Here is a 20,051-nt window from a genome sequence, read left to right on the forward strand (position 1 = left end):
GGGCAGTAGCTGGTGGCACTCAGTCAGCTCTCTGGCTTCCTTGGTGACCACTTCCTGGCTGGAGGCGGGCAGCAGCCCCAACTGGCAGTTTTGTTCAGATCAGAGGTTACTGAGTTAACCACAAAGCTCCCTCACTCTGTACAGTTGTTTGGGACGGAAGCACAGGATTTCTAATCCTGTTCGTCCTTGGGAAGTGTGGACCAGCAGTGTCCAAGGCAGCTGTATGGCCCAGCCACAGCGCACCGGGCACAGAGCAGGTGCTGCGGTGCAGATCATTGGGGTCAGTGCTGCTGTCTTACGCTGGCCTGCCCCTGCCGTGCGTGGCCCTCCTGGGCCCCTCAGAGTGCGAGAGCATTCCGTGCAAACACTGCACAGAACCTAGGGTCCAGTGGAGTCACCCAGATATCCCTCTCAGAGCATTGCTTCTGTTAGAAGACAGTTTCTGCTATTCAAAATCTAACTTCCAAACAGATTTTTGGAACATTTTGTGTGTATACGTTGGGAACTTTCTCTGTGATGATTTTGGCATTACGGCTGGGCACTGCTCTTGCCATCTGCCCTGGCTCTGTGGAAGTGAGTTTCCAGAGCTTGTGACTCCGCCAGTAAAACCCAAATCAGGACTGAGGTGGGTACCTCCACTGTCCCCATCAGTCTCCTGGTGTAACCAGATGGCCCTGGCGGAGGGAGGCCAGCCATGCCATGCCAAGCTGGAGCCTGAGGACCCTGTCTGTGGCGTGAGCCCCAGGCATAGGCTGCCCATTCAGTTCTCCCAGGAGGCTTACTGTCTGAGCCTTGCTGTCTTTCAGCTCACTGCCTCAGCCCTGGGGCTGGGGGTGTCCTGCGGGCAACTACAGGGTCTTATTTTGGTTCTGTTCCCACCCGGTCCTCCTCTACACTGTGATGGCCCTCCGTGTGATCCCTGCTTGCGACACTGACAGCCCAGATCTCTCTGGATGCTTTTTGTTTCAGAAAAGTCTCTCTTTTCTCCTTTTTTTTTTCCCCTTGTGGTTTAGTAGTGTGACTCTGGTTAGCCAGGCAATGAGGACTGCGGCTTCCATCTGCTTTCCCCCGTCTAGCAAGAGGCCAGTTTCCTAATGTGGAGAATTGGCAAGGATCTGGGCTTTGGGAAAAATCTGTGTCCTCAGCACAGTGGCTGTAGGCATCCCTTCTTTGTGGATCAGTGACACCATCCTACCAGGGCGTCCGTCGGGTCAGTCAGGCCTGCTGCCTGCCAGCATGGGGAATGAGCTTAGGGAGCTTGGAGGGACCGAGAGAAGGCTCCTGTCATATGATGGGCCCTTCCTGGGCCTAGACCACCCCTTTCTCTGGAGGTGCCGACAGTCCTGACACCAACTCTCATCTTGCCCAGAACTGAGCAGATGGCTTCCAAAACTTGTGAGACCGAGAAGACCAGGGCTGGGTGGTGTTGATGCCTCTGGGGAAGTGGTGGTGTCATGGAGGGTCAGCTGGGTTGGGTGGTGTCGATGCCTCTGGGGAAGTGGCGGTGTCATGGAGGGTCAGCTGCAGGAAGCTGGGGTCAGCCGGCCCTGGTTCTGTTCCTCTGTCTGCCCTTCTCAGAGCTCTTGACTATTGTGGATAGTGGTTCTAATTTGTGTTCTGCAATGACGTACTCTACAGATGACACTCATGACAGAAAAGGATTGTGTGCTGTCTATCCATCCTGAGGGCACTTCTGAATTCTTTCTCTTAGAAAGCATACTGAGCTGACCTGTGGTGGCACAGTGGATAAAGCATCGACTTGGAAATGCTGAGGTCGCCAGTTCGAAATCCTGGGCTTGCCTGGTCAAGGCACATATGGGAGTTGATGCTTCCTGCTCCTCCCCCCCCTTCTCTCTCTCTCTCTCTCTTCTCTCTCCTTTCTAAAATGAATAAATAAAATTAAAAAAAAAAAAAAAAAAGAAAGCATACTGAACACTCATGGCTGAGGCTGATGGTCATGGGGTAATTTTGAACCTGCTTCTGTCTATTTTCTAAAAATAAAAGGAGCCCTGGCTGGGCAGCTCAGTTGGTTAGAATGTTGTCCAGGTATGCCAAGGTTTTGGGCTTGATCCCTGGTTAGGGCACATACAAGAATCAACCAATGAATGCATAAATGAATGGAACAAAATTCAACGTTTCCCTCTCTTTCTCCTTTCTCTAAAATCAATCAATAAGTTAAAAAATTATAAGCAATTACGTACAAGCGGTTATGATTGTTAGCTAAGGACAAGTGGCATACCTGCGGCTGATTGATTGCACATCTGGCTAAGAGTCCCTTTGCCCCTCTGAGCCCAGGCTCCTCCCCTGTCCACATAAGAAGGCTGCCTGGCAGTAGGAGGGGGTAAAGGTCAGTGCCTGGGACAGCCACATCTTGCATCATGCTGCTTAGATGAGGCTGGGCTGTAGGCCGTGTGACACCTGAAGGAAACACTCATGCAAGTCGATCTGTGCAGTGGCAAGTTAGCCTAGAACTTGGAGCTCCAGCCTTCTCTGAATTTTGAGTTCCGCCTGCCACCACTAGGGGTTCATCTGTGGGTCAGGACCCTGCCTCAGACAGAGGTTGAAGAAGAGAGGAAGTGGGAAAGAGAAGGGCCATGAGAACCAGGGCCTCTGGGGCAGTGGTGGAAGGGCACCCCAGTGGTCAGCCTTTTGGGGTTGCTCTAGGGACTCCAGGGACTGGTGATTTGAAAGCTTGAGTGTGGTGACAGGCAGAATGAGGGATGGCTGTTGACAGCCTCTCCCTGTGGGACGTCATGGAAGGAAAGTAAAGGGCTGTGCAGCCAGGCAGAACCGGCCTTGTGGGGGACCCCGCCTGCCTGCAGAGTGCATTCAGTGGACATCTTTGAGCGCTTGTCCTACCCTATACAATGGGGGTGTGCCTGCCACGACCCTGGTAGATGCTCAGTAAGGGTTACTTCACTCTTCTCCCCCTGCGGGAGCTCTCAGGCCATGCAGCTCTGTCTTTGGTTCTCTTTATAGCACGTTGCTGGACTCGGAGCCCCCGTGGCAGGAACAGAGGCCCAGAGCCTCTGTGGAGCTTGGGCAGCTCCTCCAATTGTTCTGAGTCCAAGTTCAAAGCCACAGGGCTCTTGGACAGCTGTGACTTCCTGGTGGGAAGCAGAGCTGGAGCAGGGCTGGGGGTACGTGGGAGTCCTAACACCTCTGTCTTCCCTGTCCTTGCTAAGGATGAGTTGGAGGTTTCTGGACAGCTGAGTTCTCCAAGGAAGACTTGGAATGAACCCGAGGCAGGGAGGGGTGAGGTCAGTGGTTTGCTCAAAAAAGAGTCCCGAGTTAGTGACGAGCCTGTCACAGCTCCCAAGAGTTTTGGCCTCAGTCCCTGGCTCCACCTCCTCCTGCTCCTGTCCTTAAGGGAGATGAATATCAGTGATAAGATTTATTTACCCAGTGTTTCCTCTGTGTCACAGTGGGAGGGCAGCAGAGGCTCTCCCCAGCCGTCACAGTGGCTTTCAAACACTTTTGTGGCTCTATGAGGTTTCTGGGTAACACAAGTCCAGAATGGGCTAGTAAATTGCCACCCAGGCTAGTGAGTGACGGACTTGAACTTGTCTGTCTTACTACTTGGAGGCTGGTTCTTTCCACTCTACCACACTGCCATGCAGGCTGGGATGCAGAATGGTATATAGCTATGTCACTGTCCCAGTTCCCAATGCCACCAAAACAGCCAAATCTGTGCTATGGACAGGGGCGGCTTTGTGATGCTGCTTAAAATTGTTCACCAAAGTCCCCAAGTGCATGTGCAAAAAAGGTCTTGTTGAAGCCTCACTTGTTATCTGACAATTCATTTGCATTTTGCATTTGACTTCCATAACCTTGCTTGTTTTGATTTAATAAATTTAGCCTTGCTTGTCTTAATTTAAGGCAATGGTTTAAATTACTCGCTCCTGAGTAAATTTGATCCTCAGAAAGTATGGTGGGTTTATCCTGAGGTGGTTCCTGTGCCGCTGGCTCCTACTTGTCCCCGAGGGGTATGGATATCCTGGTAGTAGATGGGGTGGGGTGGGGCAATCGGTATTTCGAATAAAGGCACAGAGCCAGAAACGGAAAGAGGGAGCCCAGTTTGGTTGCAGTGAGGGGACTTGAGGAAGAGTTAACGGCTAGTTTGGGGCCATATTCTGAGAAGCTCCAAACCAGAATGCCAGCCTCAGGTGTTCCCATCTTATCCTGTGGGCAGTGCGGGCCATCGGTGGCTGAGTATTGTGACTCTTCCTTGCTTGGCACACAGCCATTCGCTGTATGAGAGGTCTGTGAGGGTGTTTGTGCTGGGGACCCGGTGAGCGGGAGGGAGGTCCCTGTCCACAGAAGGGTGCAGTCTACTGGGGGAGGGGAGAGTGATGTGTGGTAGACGCATGCGAAAACGTTGGGCTTCCCAGATGTTCAGACTGTGGGTGTCCCCTTAGAGGATTGGAGTGGGGGGGCGCCGAGAGCTTGGTGCAGCCACCAGCGAGCTCGAGAAGGGGCCGAGTGTGGATGCTGTGCCAGTCCAGGTTGTTGCCCACCTGTTAGGAAAAGGCAGGGTGGAAAGTAATGGGGAGAGGCCTCAAGAAGGAAGAATTGATGTGATTAGGGGTTCTCTAAGAGAGCTGGGAAGGGCCTGCAAGAGAGAGCCGAGTGAGGGAACTGAGCCAGCTGCCTGCGGCTAGGAACACTGACCTTGTTCTGTGGCCACCGTGGGCTGTGATCATTGGTCAGAACCTGCCTGGACGAGTGGGTAACTAGTGCTATGAAATTGACAACTATTGTGAAAAGACTATAGTTCATTCCTGGAACAGGCAAACTTTTCAGCTCCTCTTTGGGTCTCTGGAAGGCGGATGACTCACTCCTGAGCCCCTCCAAACCTCTGTTGGTGATTAGCTGAGGCGAGAGGCCCAGGAGCTCCCTGCTTGCTCTGCCAGGGGCTCCCTTGCCTGGAGGAGCCCGGACTGCAGGGCTGGATTTGATGGATTTGCAGGAGCTGAGAAAGTGTCCAGCACTTGAGCCTGCTGGATTCTAGGCTGTCTTTTTGTATGTAAAACCGCCCTTTACCCATTGCAGGAACTGTGTGCGATGTGCCCTAGACTTGACCTTAAAAAGTCTGGAGTCCAGGGTGGCCTAAAGAGATGGATGAAATCTGACCAATGAAATGTGTTCACGGTGTTCTGGAACCTCTGGGGGTGGGGCTCACTGAGCCTGGTTAGAGAGATGAGGTATTTACAATAGAGACTGCTGTCTTGCCAGGCCAGACCTGCTCCTGTGCCTGTGGGGAAGGAGGTGGAGGTGGGAAGTGTAAACCTGGGCAGCTCCACCACCTGCTGCTGCTTAACCTCCCGGAACCCCATCAGATTGGGAAAGATGATTGCTGGGGGGCCCTGGGTGGGTGCCTGGTGCAGATGGGCCTGGTGTGGCCTGCCTTCTGCCTGCCGCTCAGGGTGGTGTCTGCAGTTGCCTCACTGCCCTATTCTCTTGAGTCTCTGGTTACTTGTGCTCTGTGACCTTAGGCACAAGCTGGGCAGTCAGTAGAGAAAGCCAGCTTGCCTGTACACTCAGGGTTGTGTCAGCTGTGCAAGGAAGGGCTCCTCAGTGACAGGAAGCCACCCTCCCACGGCCTGCGGGAAGCCCAGGGAAGAAAGGGCCACCTCCCACCGCTCCCGGCAGCAGATTGGAAGACTCGGCCATCTCCCCTGGTTTCCTGTGTGTCACCCCAGCACACACTTCCTTTAGGGCCGGGAGAGCAGAATGGCAGTTCCTGTTGAGTGAAGCATGAGTCAGCCAAGAAGAATGGTGGCTGAGACTTCATAACCTCCAGGCACAGTTATTAAATATTTAGATGACACTAAACTTTAGTGACTAAAGCATTGATCGGTTCTCACCCAGCTCCTTAGAGGGAGCGGTCCCTGTCTGGGATAGCAGTATTTTGGATTTAGAAAGACTCTGAAGAGCCCAAAGGGACTCTATACATAAATCTCACCCGAAATTGCATTATCTCCTCCTCAGAACTTGCTACCAGCAATGGGGACAAGTCGGGTTCTGCCCATTTTAGACAAAGACGACGACCCAGAGAGGTGGTGCAACCTGTTGACAGACACCCAGTGGGCTGGGCATGCAACTGTAGCCTCCTGTCTGTGACTCTCACTGGCTGTTCCGTGTGCCCACTGCCCCTCCCTGTCTTCCTTCTCCTCAGTGTCCCTCTGTCAGTGAGTGGTTCATTCGAGCTGCTGGGATGTGGCCCGGAGCAAGACAAGGCCCCTGCTCTCTAGAGTTGAGTTCTTGGAGAGGAGAGTTGACAAGATTGGCAGGAAAGGCCCCTCCAGGAGATTAAGTTCCTAGTCAGTGTCCAGGCCCTGCATCTGGGGTTGGGTCAGGGAGAGCAGATCTAGCCTAATTATGGATTGGCTCTTCCTGGTCACAGATCTGCCTTTGCTCCTGGGACAGTGATCAGGATAAATATACCCAGCTCCCCATTCCTGGGGAGTTATTCACTGAACAGAAGTACCCCACTTCTGCGGATTAAGTTACCTCTACTCTGCCTGCTCCAGTGCTCAGGGCTGGGGGAGGGGAGACCCGCCCTTTCCTTCAGCTCTCCTTCCTAATGTGGAAGAGTTTCAGGAAAGGGGCTGAAATGAGACCATCTGTAAGCCCTGGTCCTGCTGTTTACATAGCTTCTTCCTTAGGAAGGGCCCAGCCCTGCTCACTGCTTATGTCCCTGAGCTCAGGCAGCTGCAAGGAGGCTGGGCAGCTTCTCCAACACTTGAGGCCACCAAGGCCCAGCAGGTGCTTAGCTGGGAGGCCCCAAGCCTCCCTTGCTTAGAGTTTTGAGCCTAGCAAGATAGGTCAGAAGGCTGGGCCTCTCCAGGACCTGGGGCCAGGACTTGCCAAGCTGGTGCTGTCTTCCTGGGAGTCTGGTAGGCGGCAGTCAGGGACAGACAGCCGGCCTGGGCTGTTGGGAGGCCCTTGGGCTCTGGCAGCGCCTGCAGCCTGTGCCACAGCCCTCAGGAGGCTGTGGCTGACCCTTCCTCCACAGGCAGCTCCTGGGGACACCTTGCCAGCCCCTGCCAGGGGTGACGAGAGCTAGGGGAAGCTGACCTGCAGAAAGATGAGTGACTGAGTCTTGAAAATAATCTTGTTCTCACTGTGGACCTCTCCTAGGCCTGTCGAGGTGGGGTCTTCCTGATGGCCAGAGGGCCTCATCTCTCTCTTATTTGATTTTATTTTTTGATTGATTTTAGAGAGACAAGGGAGAGAGGGGAAGAGATAGATAGAGAGAGAGAGAGAGAGAGAGAGAGAGAGAAGCATTCATTTGTTGTTGCACTTAGTTGTATACTCATTGGTCGCTACCCATATGTACCCTGGCCGGAGATTGGTGTTTTCAGGATGATGCTCTGACCAACTGAGCTAACCATCCAGGTCCCAGAGGGCCCCATCTCTTCTAGTTCTACGTGGGACTGCCGGGTGGAAGTGTCAAGGAGCCCAGCTCTGGGGCACTCATGGCAGCGTAGACTCTTGGGACCTAACGATGCCACACATTTACTTGTCCCATCTCTGGAGACCTGTTGGGCAGGCTTCTCCAGGGTGACCTTGGTTTCCCCAGAATGGTGCCCCTTACTACTGACCCAGGATTGCAGCATCCTTTGTCCCAGCAATGGAATGGGATGGGGTGGGCCTTTCTTTTTCCCCTTCAGGGCTAACCACCTCTCGGGAAGGGAGCTCCCGTCTGCTTAGTAATTCCCGTGTACTGAGCATGTGCCCTATCCCAGGACTGTGCTAGGCAAGCACCGTGCATCCATTTTCTCTTATAGTCCTTATTCCTCTGAGTAAGGGGTGCAATTCCCATTGGACAGACAAGAAAACCGAGGCACAGGGACAGCAAGCGGCCTGGCTGGGCAGCTCAGCCCCAGAGCAGAGTTCGTGACTCAGAATCCCTCCCTGTGTGAGTTGTGACAGCTAGAGTGTGCTCAGAGCCTGGGGAGGGAATGGCTCAGCCCCCACCCACACACACACTGGAGGGATCCTGGTTGGACCTCTCTTTATCTCACCATCTTGGGTCTGTTTAGTTGTAGGCACCTCCATAGCCTTTATCGCTGACTGAGAAGTGCCTGGGGCTTGGGTAAGAGGAGGAAGCAGTTTTGTGAAGAAATGCTGACTTATTTTTATATACTAGTTGGGGTTAGAGGTGGAGAGGGTTTATTAATTCTCTAACTTACTGGTTGTCATGTGTCAGTAGGTCAGCCTAAATCCTCAGAGCCCCAATATGGGGGGCATCCCTTACCTTGGGAGGATGAGGGGGCCCCTGGGCTTCCTCCTCTGTCTTGTACCTTTGGGCTGATTAGTCCTGGAATGTGGGCAGACTGGCCCCTTGGCCTCCTCCTTCCAGGGGCAGCGAGACTAACACCTGTGTCTTAACCCCTTTGGGGCTGCAGATCCAGTGGCTCCTAACAGGTCCTGTCAGGATTATGCTTCTTGGCACAGTGGTGGGGGTAAGACCTCTTCGTCTGGGCCTGGCCCAGGTGCTCTCTGCCGCCCAGCTACCCGCCTCCCTGCCTGAAGCCGCTGCTGCTCTGAGCATTGCTCTGGCACAGGCATGGCTGCAGGATGGAATCCGGGGCACCCCGATGTACGGAGGGGAAGCTGGCAGCCAGGGCATGGGTCCTGTGGATCTCCAGAGCTCCCATGGGCAACATCACTCTTGGGGCGTACCTTCAAATAAAAGTGTGCACCAGATATGGGCTGGAGGCTGGCCACCCAGGCTGCCTCATGCTCCTCTTTGGAACCTGCTCTGTTGCTTCAACTCAGCCGAGGTTCCCAGCATTGAAAGTTACCCTGTGCACGGGTGGCAGGGTGCCCCCGAGTCTTCCTCCACCCCCAATTCTGTGATTGCACGAAGTTACTACTTACTACCTTCGGTTACTCCCCACAGCAAGGAGCCTGTGGGCCAAAGGCGCCCTCTGGCGGGAAGCGGTGTAAGGTCTACACCCTTTCGTCACCAGGGTGTAGCTGAGGGGCCTTTGTCCTGTTGGAGACTTGGCACTCTACACCCTTGCCCCTCTTGACCCCCAGTTCGGAGAAGAGAAACTTTCCCTCCACACACATATTCGAAGGGAAGTGCCAGGGCCTGCTTCAGTTGGCCCAGAGAGGCAAAAGGCTTTCAGAATCTAGGGTAGTTTCCTCCAGAAAGGGGCTGGGAAGCCCCTGGGAGAGGTTCCTTTGCACAGTGTGACTGGGGGGAGGGGGGGGGATCCTGGTGGCTCTGACTTGTTGGGAGGGTCTCAGGCCTGGAGAGATGCTGAGGAAGTTTGAGCCTTCCTCAGCCTCAGCGAGCGAGCCTTGACTGCTTCCATTGTGGCTTCTGTGTTCCAGCTGGCACTTTCTTTGGGCTATGAAGAGAAGGAACCTCTGAGACTACCCCAGGGGTATTTAGAGCTGGATGCCAGGTAGTAGCTGTAGCTGGAAACTGGGAGACCCTTCCCTATGGAGCACTGCCTGCAGGGAGACTCCTCTGTGCAGCCCTCCCGCGGCCACCTCTGTTTACTCAAGCAGGGGAGGAGTGTGCCAAACTTGTAAGAAAACTTTGTCCTGTAACCAGTGTGCCGCCATGGGAGATAGCAGACTCTTCACCCATAGGAGTTCACTGCAGTGGTCAGAGTGTACTACATGGCTGCCTTCTGTATTCCTGGCTCTCTGGCTTGAGCAAGGGATCATTAGCTTGGCTGGAGGTGCCCCCCACCCCCGTCAAGGCACATATGAGAAACAGTGAACAATTAAAGTGTTGCAACTACGAGTTGATGCTCCTCATCTCTCTTCTTTCCTGTCTGTCTGTCCCTGTCTCTCTAAGGGGGAAAAAAAAAAAATATATATATATATATATATATTTAAAAATGTATTGTATAAATATATATATTTATATGCACACACACACACACACACACACATTCCTGGTTCTTTTTCCTGAGGCATTTGTAGAGGGTTTTGGGGGACAGTGACACCAAGCCCTGTAGTCACTGAACAAAGACTATGGTTGGAGAACAAGGAGGAAGCTACACCGCAGACCCTGTGACTGTGTGTATCCTCACTGGGGTTCCTCTCTTTCTTTTTTTTGGGGGGGGTTCCTCTCTTTCATTCAGAAGTTTGGAAAATGATGTGCCGTCTCCCTGACATGCAGACATGTTTCAGTTTGAATGCTGCTTTATTTATTTATTTATTTATTTATTTATTTTTGTATTTTTCTGAAGCTGGAAATGGGGAGGCAGTCAGACTCCTGCATGCGCCCGACCAGGATCCACCCGGCACGCCCAACAGGGGGCGATGCTCTGCCCATCTGGGGCGCCGCTCTGCTGCAATCAGAGCCATTCTAGCGCCTGAAGCAGAGGCCACAGAGCCATCCTCAGCGCCCGGGCAAACTTTGCTCCAGTGGAGCCTCGGCTGCGGGAGGGGAAGAGAGAGACAGAGAGGAAGGAGAGGGGGAGGGGTGGAGAAGCAGATGGGCGCTTCTGTGTGCCCTGGCCGGGAATCGAGCCCAGGACTCCCGCACACCAGGCCGATGCTCTACCACTGAGCCAACCGGCCAGGGCCTGAATGCTGCTTTATTACTTGGCTTTTCTCTTCGGGTTATCCTTTCAAAATGTTTTGCCCAGATTCTGCCCATAGAAGACTTAGGAGAAGTCAGGACATTGCATCTTACCCCGATTTCCTTGAAGGAAGATCTTTTTCTGAATTTCACAAAGCAGTAAGATCTGATGTTCGCAGCTTCCTGTGTGGACGATAGCATCTCGTATAAACCACCCCAGCTGACTGAGGAAACTGAGGCTCAGGGAAGCGAAGTGATTTTCTGTGTGGCCATGGATAATGGAGAAAGCAGCTGGGACTTGAACTCAGCTCTGGCTCAACTCCAGAACTGAAGATCTTTTGTCTCTGTACTCCAGGCCTGCGCCTTCCGACCAACAGATGAATCCTGTGTTGAAAGAGCCCATTGAAAGCATAAAACAGAATCCAGTCCGTAAACCAATAAGCAAGACTTGGAATCATACCATGTGTGACACAAGAGAGTGTTTGATGCAGAGGGCAGTGGCATCTCTGATTCAGAAGGTTTGACAGGGAAAGTTAACCACCTGTCTTTTATTGAGTGTTTGGGGCCCAAGAAACCCAAGTTTTTTATCCCAGCTATGTCCCTTTAGCTGGTTTTGGCAATGTAGGGTTGTGACTCCACCTCTGAGCTTCAGTTTTACCATCTGAACTTGTGTATTGTGAGGGAGGTGACACAGGTGAAGCTCTTGGCACATTTGGGTGTTCAAGCAAGGCAGCTACTCCTGTTATTCCTATGGGGTGGAACTTGTTGCCTGCTCTGGAGTTTCCCAGCTGGCTTTGCCCATGATGAAGGGGGAGGAACCCCACCCTTGCTGGATTGGGCCCAGAGGAAGTGGGGACTCTGCATGAAGCCAGGGCAGCAGGTGTGGCTGTGGAGAGGCCACTGGGATTGGCCCTGGCCGCTGGTTCCTTTTCTGCTGTTACCTAGACACACATTGACTCAGTCTAGTTCCGGTTTGCTAGAGACAGGAAGCCAGATCTCTTCCAAAGGGCCTGGAGTGGGAGGAGGCTGCAGAAACTGACCTTCCTCAGGCGTCAGGAGACCTGTGCTGGGCGTGGGGCCTGGGATCCTGGGCCTTGGAACAGGCTTCCCCTCTGAACCACTGGGTCGGAGCAGGGGTAGGTGTGTGTGGCTGGCCTTGGGGGAAGGAGACCAGGGCAGGCAGCTGGGAGAAGGTGTGGGCCCACAGACCAAGGCCCTGGTACGGGCATTTCTTTCTCTTAAGTCAGGATGGTCTTAGAGACAGGGCCACAAGGGGGGGATCAGACTGGCAACCCTGAACTTCGGGTTCTTCAGAAAGATGTACCGTTTAAATATGTCATCTTTTGGTGATCACAGTAGCCCCTTGCAGGCCAGATTTTGGGGCTTTGAAGCTTCTGAGGGGTCAGGTCATCCTGTCACTCACTGGTTTTGTGATCTAGAGAGTGAGCCCACCAGTTCTCGAAGCTGGTTTCCCCATCTGCAAAGGAAGGTTCAGAATTCCACCTTAAGGGGTAGTAGGAGGACTAACTGAGGTCATGAATGTGACGAGCCTAGCACTGTGCCTGTCTCTAGTAAATGGTAACAGTGCCGCCACTGCTTTCTCATAGTTTTTATCCCAGAGGCCAGGGACTGAGTCCCCAGTAAGTCACCAGAGAGGTGAATGTGAGCAAGTTCCAGAGTAAGGCAGGAATGAGGGCGTGGCACATGGGGCTGGTGACGGTTCTTGGGGTGGGTGTGAGGGGATCAGCAGTTCTTACTCCTGCCTCTCCTGCTATCCCAGAGTCTGGAGACTGAGGAGATTCAGGGCCCCTCTGTTGTCTGCCTGGAGCCAGAGTAATGAAGCTCGCACTCGAGGGCAGTGTGGCTCCTTTGCTACTGGTAGAGGCAGGGTTGTGGGGCCCTGGAGCCTCCGGGGCCAGGCTGCTTGCCAGGCTTCTGCAGAAACAGCCTACAAAGCAGTCCCCCCTCTCCCCCCCCCCCCGCCCCTGGCTCCTCCAAAGGGGTAGGGAACACTGCACCAGCCTGGTTTCAGCCCCCACCTCCCCACACACCTCACCTGTAGCCTCAGAGGAACTTGGAGTCTGGGATTCTGCTTCTAGATGGTCAGGAATACAGGTCCCACCCCAGAGGTCCCTCTGATGTGGGTGGGGGCTCAGAAAGTTTAGGCTCTTGGAAATTTAATGGGACTGGTCACTGCCCGGGCCCCTCCCCATGACGTAGGGCCCCTCCCACCCATTCTCTGGGCTTTGCCTGGTGGAGTCAGAGCACTGAGTTCTAGGCAGGCATTTCTGACTCCCAGCCAGCCAGCTGCCTAACCCAGTCTGGAGGGAATGCAGGTGCCTGACTCCCAGATGTAGGAGCCTCAAGGGCAGCCCCGGGAATATCCTGAGTGCTTCCGTCTGGGGCTGGGGTGAAGAGATCAGCTTGGGACCTGGCTCTTGGCCAGGCTGGGCTGAGCTGGTATCTTCCTGACCTGAGGCTAGTCATTTCTCTCATGGGTGGGGCAGTTGCTTATATCATAACTCCTGGGTGCAGGAAGGGAGGTCACTGTCATTGGAGAGTAGATCCTAGGATCCTTGCTTCTCGAAGCCCACTCGCGTGCCTTCTCTCTGCAGACGCCCTGCTGGAGGACTTGGAGTCCACCACCTCCCACATCTCTAAACGGCCGGTGTTCCTGTCCGAGGAGACCCCTTACTCCTACCCAACTGGAAACCACACATACCAAGAGATTGCTGTGCCACCCCCTGTCCCTCCACCCCCATCCAGCGAGGCCCTCAATGGCGCGCTCCTTGACCCCTTAGACCAGTGGCAGCCCAGCGCCTCCCGATTCATCCACCAGCAGGTAGGTGGGCACAGGGACTGAAGCTGCCAGAGGCTTTGGGGTAAAGGAGCTTGTCTGGCAGCGGCTTCTGGTGCCAGGAGAGGAACGGGCTCAGGGAAAGAGGAGAGGGGCCAGGAAACGTCCAGCTCTGTCCACCAGACACCACGTGAGGGGGGCAGTGACCAAGTGTTAATCACCTGTCTCTAGCCAGAACGTGGAAATTCCCTGGTGAGACTGGCTGTGAGCAGCAGCCTCCAGGGGGTGACTCGGGCTGTTCCGTTTTCTGCCCCGGGGAGGCTCTGAGCATTCTCCTTCCTGCAGCCTCAGTCCTCGCCACCCGTGTACAGCTCCAGTGCCAAAGCCTCCGGTGCCTCTGTCCCCCAGGACGGCGGCGGCCCTCCGTGTCCCCGAGCCAGTGAAGAGGACCACGTCTACAGGTACTGCCCAGTTCCTGCCTGCGCACCGTCCCTTCCTGATTGGAGGTCCTGGGGGCCGGCCAGGGATGGGGGCAGCTGAGGCCAGCGATCAGGCATGGCCACAGCCCCGTGAGGGTTCTGATGGGTCAGTGGGCTAAACTTCAGAAGGCCCGACGCTCTTGGCCAGCTCATAATGCCTCTTGACTGGCCTGGTGGCCTTATCACTGCCATCTGCTGCCACTGCATACATTCTTCTGCTGTCATGTCACCCACGTAGTGAAGGAGCTGAGAAGGGTTTCCTTTTTCCCTCCTCTCACCACCTCCCATCCCACTCTCAGTCCTCTCGCTGCTGTGGGAGACCTCGGATCCCTTCTGCCTTATTCTGGAGAATCTGGGGCTTGCTGAAGCTGGGGAGTGTCTCTCAGTGTGGATGTCCCTTTGTCTCTCAAAGCTTCCCCAACAAGCAAAAGTCGGCTGAGCCCTCACCCACCGTGATGAGCTCCTCCCTGGGCAGCAACCTTTCAGAACTTGACCGCCTCCTTCTGGAACTGAATGCTGTGCAGCATAACCCCCCAGGCTTCCCTGCAGGTAGGACTGCCCCTGGGCTAGGGCCTTCCGGACCCCCAGGTCTACCCGCTGGTAGCCCTGGGTCTCAGGGTTGAGCAGTCTTCCTTTCTCCCTCTCCCCAAGATGAGGCCAACTCAAGCCCCCCGCTGCCTGGAGCTCTGAGCCCTCACTATGGCATCCCGGAGAATAACAGCCTGCTGGGGGTCAAAGCTGGGCCCCCGATGAAGGAGAAGCCCAAGCGGAATGGGGCCCGGGGCCTAGAGGACGTGCGGCCCAGTGTGGAGAGTCTCCTGGACGAGCTGGAGAGCTCCGTGCCCAGCCCCGTGTGAGTGCCGCCTAGGCTTACCCGGCAGGAGGTTCACTCTGCCGGTACCCATGCTCCGGTGTCTGACCAGGCACTGGGGGTAGTTATGAGTCACACGGACCCCATTCCTGCCTTCCTGAGCCACACTATCCATCAGAATAGGTAGACATCGTGCACTCCAAGGGCACCTGTAGCTCAGTGGCTGTTGGCATAGGAATTGGAGCCACACAGTGGGGTTCAGACCTTGGCTCTGCCTTTCTAAGTGGCTCTCAAGCCTTAGTTTTTCTATCTGTAAAATGAGATTAGAGGATGTGGGATAATGGGGATAAGGCCACCTACCTCCATAGGGGTGAGACTCAATCGTACATGTAAGGCACAGGGAATGGTTTCTGGCTCATAGCAGGTGTTGTACATGGTGAATGCTTTTGAATGTTAGCTCTTCTCGGTGTGACCATGTTGGAACAGTCACACATGGACGTACAGCGCTGAGGAGCATGCACAGTGCTCGGGCTTATTTAATAGGCTAGCTTGAACCTGGGCTGGAGGACTAGAGGTGTCCTTCTGGGAAGGTTGCCATTTGAGCCCTTCTCTTCTCCCACGTCGGCTCACCTCAGAGCTCTGTCCCTCTGGCTGACAATAGCCTCCTCCCCCAGAGGAGATCAGGAGCTGGCGGACTCCCCAGGGTTGGGGATGGTGAGACCCCAATGTCAGAGCTGACTTGTGGATCTCCTGAGGAGGGAAAGGCCACTCTTGGCGAGCTCAGGGCTGGACTCCGGGTTTCCCACTGATATCATGCCTGCCCTGCAGCCCCGCCATCACTGTGAACCAGAGCGAGATGAGCAGCCCCCAGCGAGTCACCTCCAGCCAGCAGCAGACGCGAATCTCGGCCTCCTCTGCCACCAGGGAGCTGGACGAGCTGATGGCCTCCCTGTCGGACTTTAAGGTGCCCCGAGTCCCCAGTTCTTCTTAGCCTCATGTCTCCTCTCCCTTCTCCTCCTCCCACTGTGTGAGTAGCTGGACTCGGCCCTCAGTTTGGGTGCCTTGCCCTGAGCTAGGGACCCACAGTGCCCCGGCCTTGCCAGGGTCTGGGGGAGGGAGGGTCAGGCCAGGCTGGTGCAGGCAGAGAAGTGCTCAGCAGGGACAGCCCTTCCTCCCGGGTGCTCCCAGCTCCTAGCCACCCAGGGCGGGGATCAAGAGGCCAGGACAAAGGGCCCTGTGTTGATGACTGCACTTGATGGGGAGGGCATTCTTTGCTGGGCCGTGTGGGACTTGAGATCCTGTGCCTGAAAGGTCGTTTGCCCTGGAGCCCGTCTCCCACGCACAGGCTGTCCTCCACACGTCCTCTTTCTTTCTGCCTCTGGCTTCTGAATCCACAGGCCTCCTTTGCCAGCCTCCTCTCCTGCCCCCTCTTCCTTTATAGGCCTTTGAATCCCACAAGTTCTGTCTGTGGGAAACCTAACCCATCAGGTTACCGGGCCATTCCTGCAGGTGGCGCCCGCCCCCCCTTCCGGCCTCCCCAGGCCTCCCCGGGCCTGCCTGGCCTGAGGTGCTTTGTTGAGAAGATGTGGTGCCTCCACAGGGACTGATATTGACCGAGTTCTCCGATAGTTGCTGACTGCGCTTCTCCACGTGGGTCGTCCTTTGGCGCATGACTTAGGGAATCTGAGAAGGGAAGTGAGTGATCCACGCGATCTTGGCCCGATGGTGCCTCTAAACCTCCCTTCAGCTGGGGTTTTATGGTGGGGGATGGGAGTGGGGCTGGGAGGGGTTGGCGAGCTGCTGGCAGTTCTGAACAGCCAAGGTTAGGAGCAAGTCTGTTGGACCCAGGCACTGGCTTAAGGAAGCCCTGCCCTCGATCTCTTTAGAAGGATGTTGCTGTCTGAGAGCCGGCATCATGCTGCCCCATGGGAAGCTGTGCTGGTTCTAGCTGGGGCCTAGGGCAAGTCCACAGGGGATAAGACGTGGGGAAGCCGGGTTTGTCTGGGAGAGGCGGAGCCGAACATAGAATCTGGGTGGGAGGAGTCCAAGTGGCTGCCTGAGGCTGCCTCTCCCTTAATGGTGCCCGGGCTGACCTCCCTGGTCACCTGTCTTCCATGGCCATCTCCCCTTTGCCTTTTATCCCTCTTACCTGCTCTGACTGGGGTGGCTCCACAGGCTTTGCTCAGAGGCTGCTTCCTGCTGCCTGGGTTTGATGGGGGCCAAGGACATGTTGCCCAGGGAAACCTTGGGCGTCCAGGTCTTCTGTGAGGGCCAGTCCTCACGCTTCAGCTTTGCGGCCACCCTAGTCAGTAGAGATGGCAGCTCTCAGAGCCCTAAGGTCGAGCCCACCCTGCGCTGTGAGCGTCTTTCCTCACCTCTCCTATTTCTTTCTCTTCTCCCTCTGCCTTTTGTGTTCCTCCTCCACCAGACGAGCTCCTCTGCTGTGGCCCTGAACTCCCTGGGGCTGCTGCCCGCCTCAGCTCGGTCTTCACTCCACACATTTCCTTCTCCTCCGGGGCCCTCTGTGTTCTTGCCATCCACCACTAAGCCCTCCCCTCAAGGCCTCAGTCACACCTCAGAGGGCCTCTGCACTGAGGACAGTGATAACAGACTGGGCCTTTCACCTCCCATAGCCCCAAGCTGGCTTGACTTGGCTGGCCTTGGGGTGACACCTGGTTTAGAGGTGACACCTGACACCCCGAACTCAAGGTCTCCCTGTGCAGAGGGTTCTCCGGGGCCATGTGGTGCAGAGAGCCAGGCTCGAGCTTGCAGGGACGTTCTAAACCTTACGAGTGAGTTCTCCAGGGCTGCCCCAGGCCACACTCTACCCCAAGCTGGGTGTGCAGGTCCCCAGGAGCCTGGAGACCCCCAGGGGCTGTCAGCCAACTCTGTGTACCTGGAGGAGGCCTTGGCTGCCACGTGGGAGCAGTCATGGGCCTTGAAGGCACTCAGGTCTGAGGCTCCCCGTGGAGCTACGCCCAGCTTCCAGGAAGCGACTGAGCCCGCTGTCATGGCCGTAGACTGTCAGGTCACCTTCCCAGATACCTGGAGTCTCACGAAGGAACATGGACAGCTGAAGGCGAGGGCAAGACCAGAGCCAGCGGGGCCGGAGAGCAGCTGCCCTGCTCCAGTTGACGAGGAGCAGTTAGGTGGAGAGACGCCCATGAGGGGAAGCCTGGTCAGGCCAACCCAGGGACCCGAGACACCCAGGAGGCCAGAGGGCACCACCAAGGCTGTTGCTGAGGCCAAGAGGGAGCAGCCGGAGCTTCCACAGGCCGTGGTCACGGACACGCCCGACACCACCCAGAGGATTTCCACCTCCGGCCAGGCAGGCGCAAGCTTGCACGGCTGCTGGGCCTGGCTCTCACCAAGCCTGAGTGTGGGCCACTCCTGGCTACCTGCATGCAGCCTCCCGCTCTGTGCATGTCTGCTTGGGTGGCAAATCCTGCGATACTGTGGCCTGGGACCCTGACCAGCTCTTAGTACTGGGCTCTGTGGGGCTAGTGGAACTCCCTGGGCCTGGAGATCTTAGTGAAAACCCACTTCTTGCTTGTTTAAGGTTTTTTCCTTTAGCTGAATCCCCCCTGGGATCCTTAGGTGATGTTTGTGACATGGTTAAAAGCATGGGCTTCGAGAGCAGATAGAACTGAATGCAGACCCCACCTCCATCACTTGCTACCTATGTGACCTTGGGCAACCCCAACCAGCCTCAGTTTCTCATCTTAAAAATGGGGGTGACAATAGATCATTCCCCCCAAGGTTGTCCAGAGGATCAAAGGCAATCGTGCCTGGAACATGCTTAGAACACAGCACATGGTCTTGCATAAGTCCTGGCTGGTGTTACTGTTAGTATTTGCTTCTTGCTTCATTAAAACCTCATACCCCCCCAAAATAAAAACAAAAAAACCCCACCTCATACCCTTTCCAAAAACAAAGCAAAAAACCCAAACCACTGCAAACCAGCAGGTTATAATATAAACATGAATTGAAAAAGGTAAAAAGATTTAGAAGGAAAGACTATTTTTTATTATAAATCAAAAAAGAAAGGAAAAGCCTTATACTTTTTTAAGAATGCCCACTTACACCTGCTCCAATAATTCTCATAATCACCCTGTAAGGCAGCCAAGAAAATACTGCAACCCCATTTCAGAGACAGAGGAGCTGAGGCCCCTGGGAGTGAGGTGTCTTGTCCAAGGTCAGTGCCGACTTGGAGTCGAGTGCTGGGAGTTGCTCTGCCCCCGGCTCCACCCCACCTCAGCTTGGGTCTTCTCTGGCAGGGTTGTCCAGCGCCCCTTGCCCACCTGAGTGTGGACTGAGCGGCATTGGCAGAGCCCAGAGTGGGGCCGTGACAGCTTCCCCCTCCCCCCTCAGATCCGCTCAGTGATCAGGAGGAGCCGGGAGACGGGCCACGCGCACCCCATGTCCCGGGAGCCCTCCCCTCGCCGCCGGCTGGACCCCGCCACCCTGAGCAGGAACCCATCCCAGGAGAGGCTCATCGCAGAGCTGCAGGGCCGGCTGGGTATCCAGCCGGAGGCAGAGGAGGCTGCAGGGGCGGCGGGGGCCTCCAACGAGGACTGGATGACCGAGGGTGTCGTCATCACTGTGCAGCCTCGAGGGAGGCGGGCTGAGGGGCAGCTGGTAGAGAAGGTAGCGGGCAGACAGCCAGGGCTGGTCCTGTGTCTTGTGGCCTGGAGAGGCTGGTCAGAGTGGGAAGGCTGGGGAGCCTGGGGACATTGCCTCTCCACGCCCTGACTTGCTGAGCTGCTGTTTCCTCCATCCTCTTCACCTGTCTCCTTCCTTCCTTCTCTCCAGGTGATTTTTCCTCCCGGCTCCCCCATTCCCCTGAGAAGAACCTTCTCTGTTCTACCTTCTCCTCCTCCTCCTCCTGTCCCTTTGCTCCAGCATCTCAGAGATGCCACAGCCAGCAGCTCTGCTCCTCCACTGGGCCTGCCTGCCTCCTCCACCCTGGGGCCCTCAGCGCTCCCCTGGGAGTCTCCTGGGGTTCAGAATGCTGGGGCAGGGCCACAGGAAGAAGATGTGCAGGGGCCCACCTCTTCCCCTCCTGCGCCCCACACCGTGAGGTCCGTGGGCTGCCAGACCGACGAGGACCCTGCCTTCCCCCCGATGCAGGCAGGCCCTGGGGTCCCAGTGTGAGCCCTACCTGCACGTGCGCACACACTCTTTCTCCCTTCACCCACAAACCCAGCACAGTACCCTAGCCCTTCCTAGACCTTGCCTTAACCTGGACCCTCACTTAACCTGATGTCTAAGATCGCCCCCTCCCCCAGAGCCAGCTGTCCACTTGCTTGCCCATGGGGCTTCCTTCTGCCTGCCCCTTCCTGCTGTCCCTCGGTCCCGCCTCAGGCTTCATCTGAAGAAGCCAGTCGCAGAGGGAAACCGAATCCT

General features: G+C 55.6%; 1 protein-coding gene and 1 long non-coding RNA gene across 6 annotated transcripts in view; one reads left to right on the plus strand and one right to left on the minus strand.

Moving 5' to 3' along the window:
- Nucleotides 1-20,051, plus strand: part of PXN (paxillin) — a 48,607-nt gene that overhangs the window by 23,272 nt on the left and 5,284 nt on the right. For 2 of the 5 annotated variants that reach the window (XM_066260445.1, XM_066260446.1), the window contains exons 2-6: nucleotides 13,174-13,400; nucleotides 13,701-13,816; nucleotides 14,247-14,383; nucleotides 14,486-14,687; nucleotides 15,474-15,609. In XM_066260445.1, the coding sequence (XP_066116542.1) occupies nucleotides 13,174-13,400; nucleotides 13,701-13,816; nucleotides 14,247-14,383; nucleotides 14,486-14,687; nucleotides 15,474-15,609 (818 nt within the window). Of the gene's footprint in view, nucleotides 1-11,545; nucleotides 11,699-13,173; nucleotides 13,401-13,700; nucleotides 13,817-14,246; nucleotides 14,384-14,485; nucleotides 14,688-15,473; nucleotides 15,610-17,073; nucleotides 17,974-19,016; nucleotides 19,293-19,457; nucleotides 19,776-20,051 lie in introns of those variants that run through there. The other 3 variants (XM_066260443.1, XM_066260442.1, XM_066260444.1) reach the window with 3 other exon arrangements.
- Nucleotides 10,195-12,756, minus strand: LOC136325677 (uncharacterized). Its single transcript, XR_010729294.1, has 3 exons — nucleotides 12,615-12,756; nucleotides 10,673-10,942; nucleotides 10,195-10,413 (listed from the first exon to the last, which is right to left on the minus strand). It is a non-coding gene; the product is annotated as an uncharacterized lncRNA (long non-coding RNA).

This window comes from Saccopteryx bilineata, chromosome 2, assembly GCF_036850765.1.
Source record: "Saccopteryx bilineata isolate mSacBil1 chromosome 2, mSacBil1_pri_phased_curated, whole genome shotgun sequence".
NCBI classification, from domain to species: Eukaryota; Metazoa; Chordata; class Mammalia; order Chiroptera; family Emballonuridae; genus Saccopteryx; species Saccopteryx bilineata.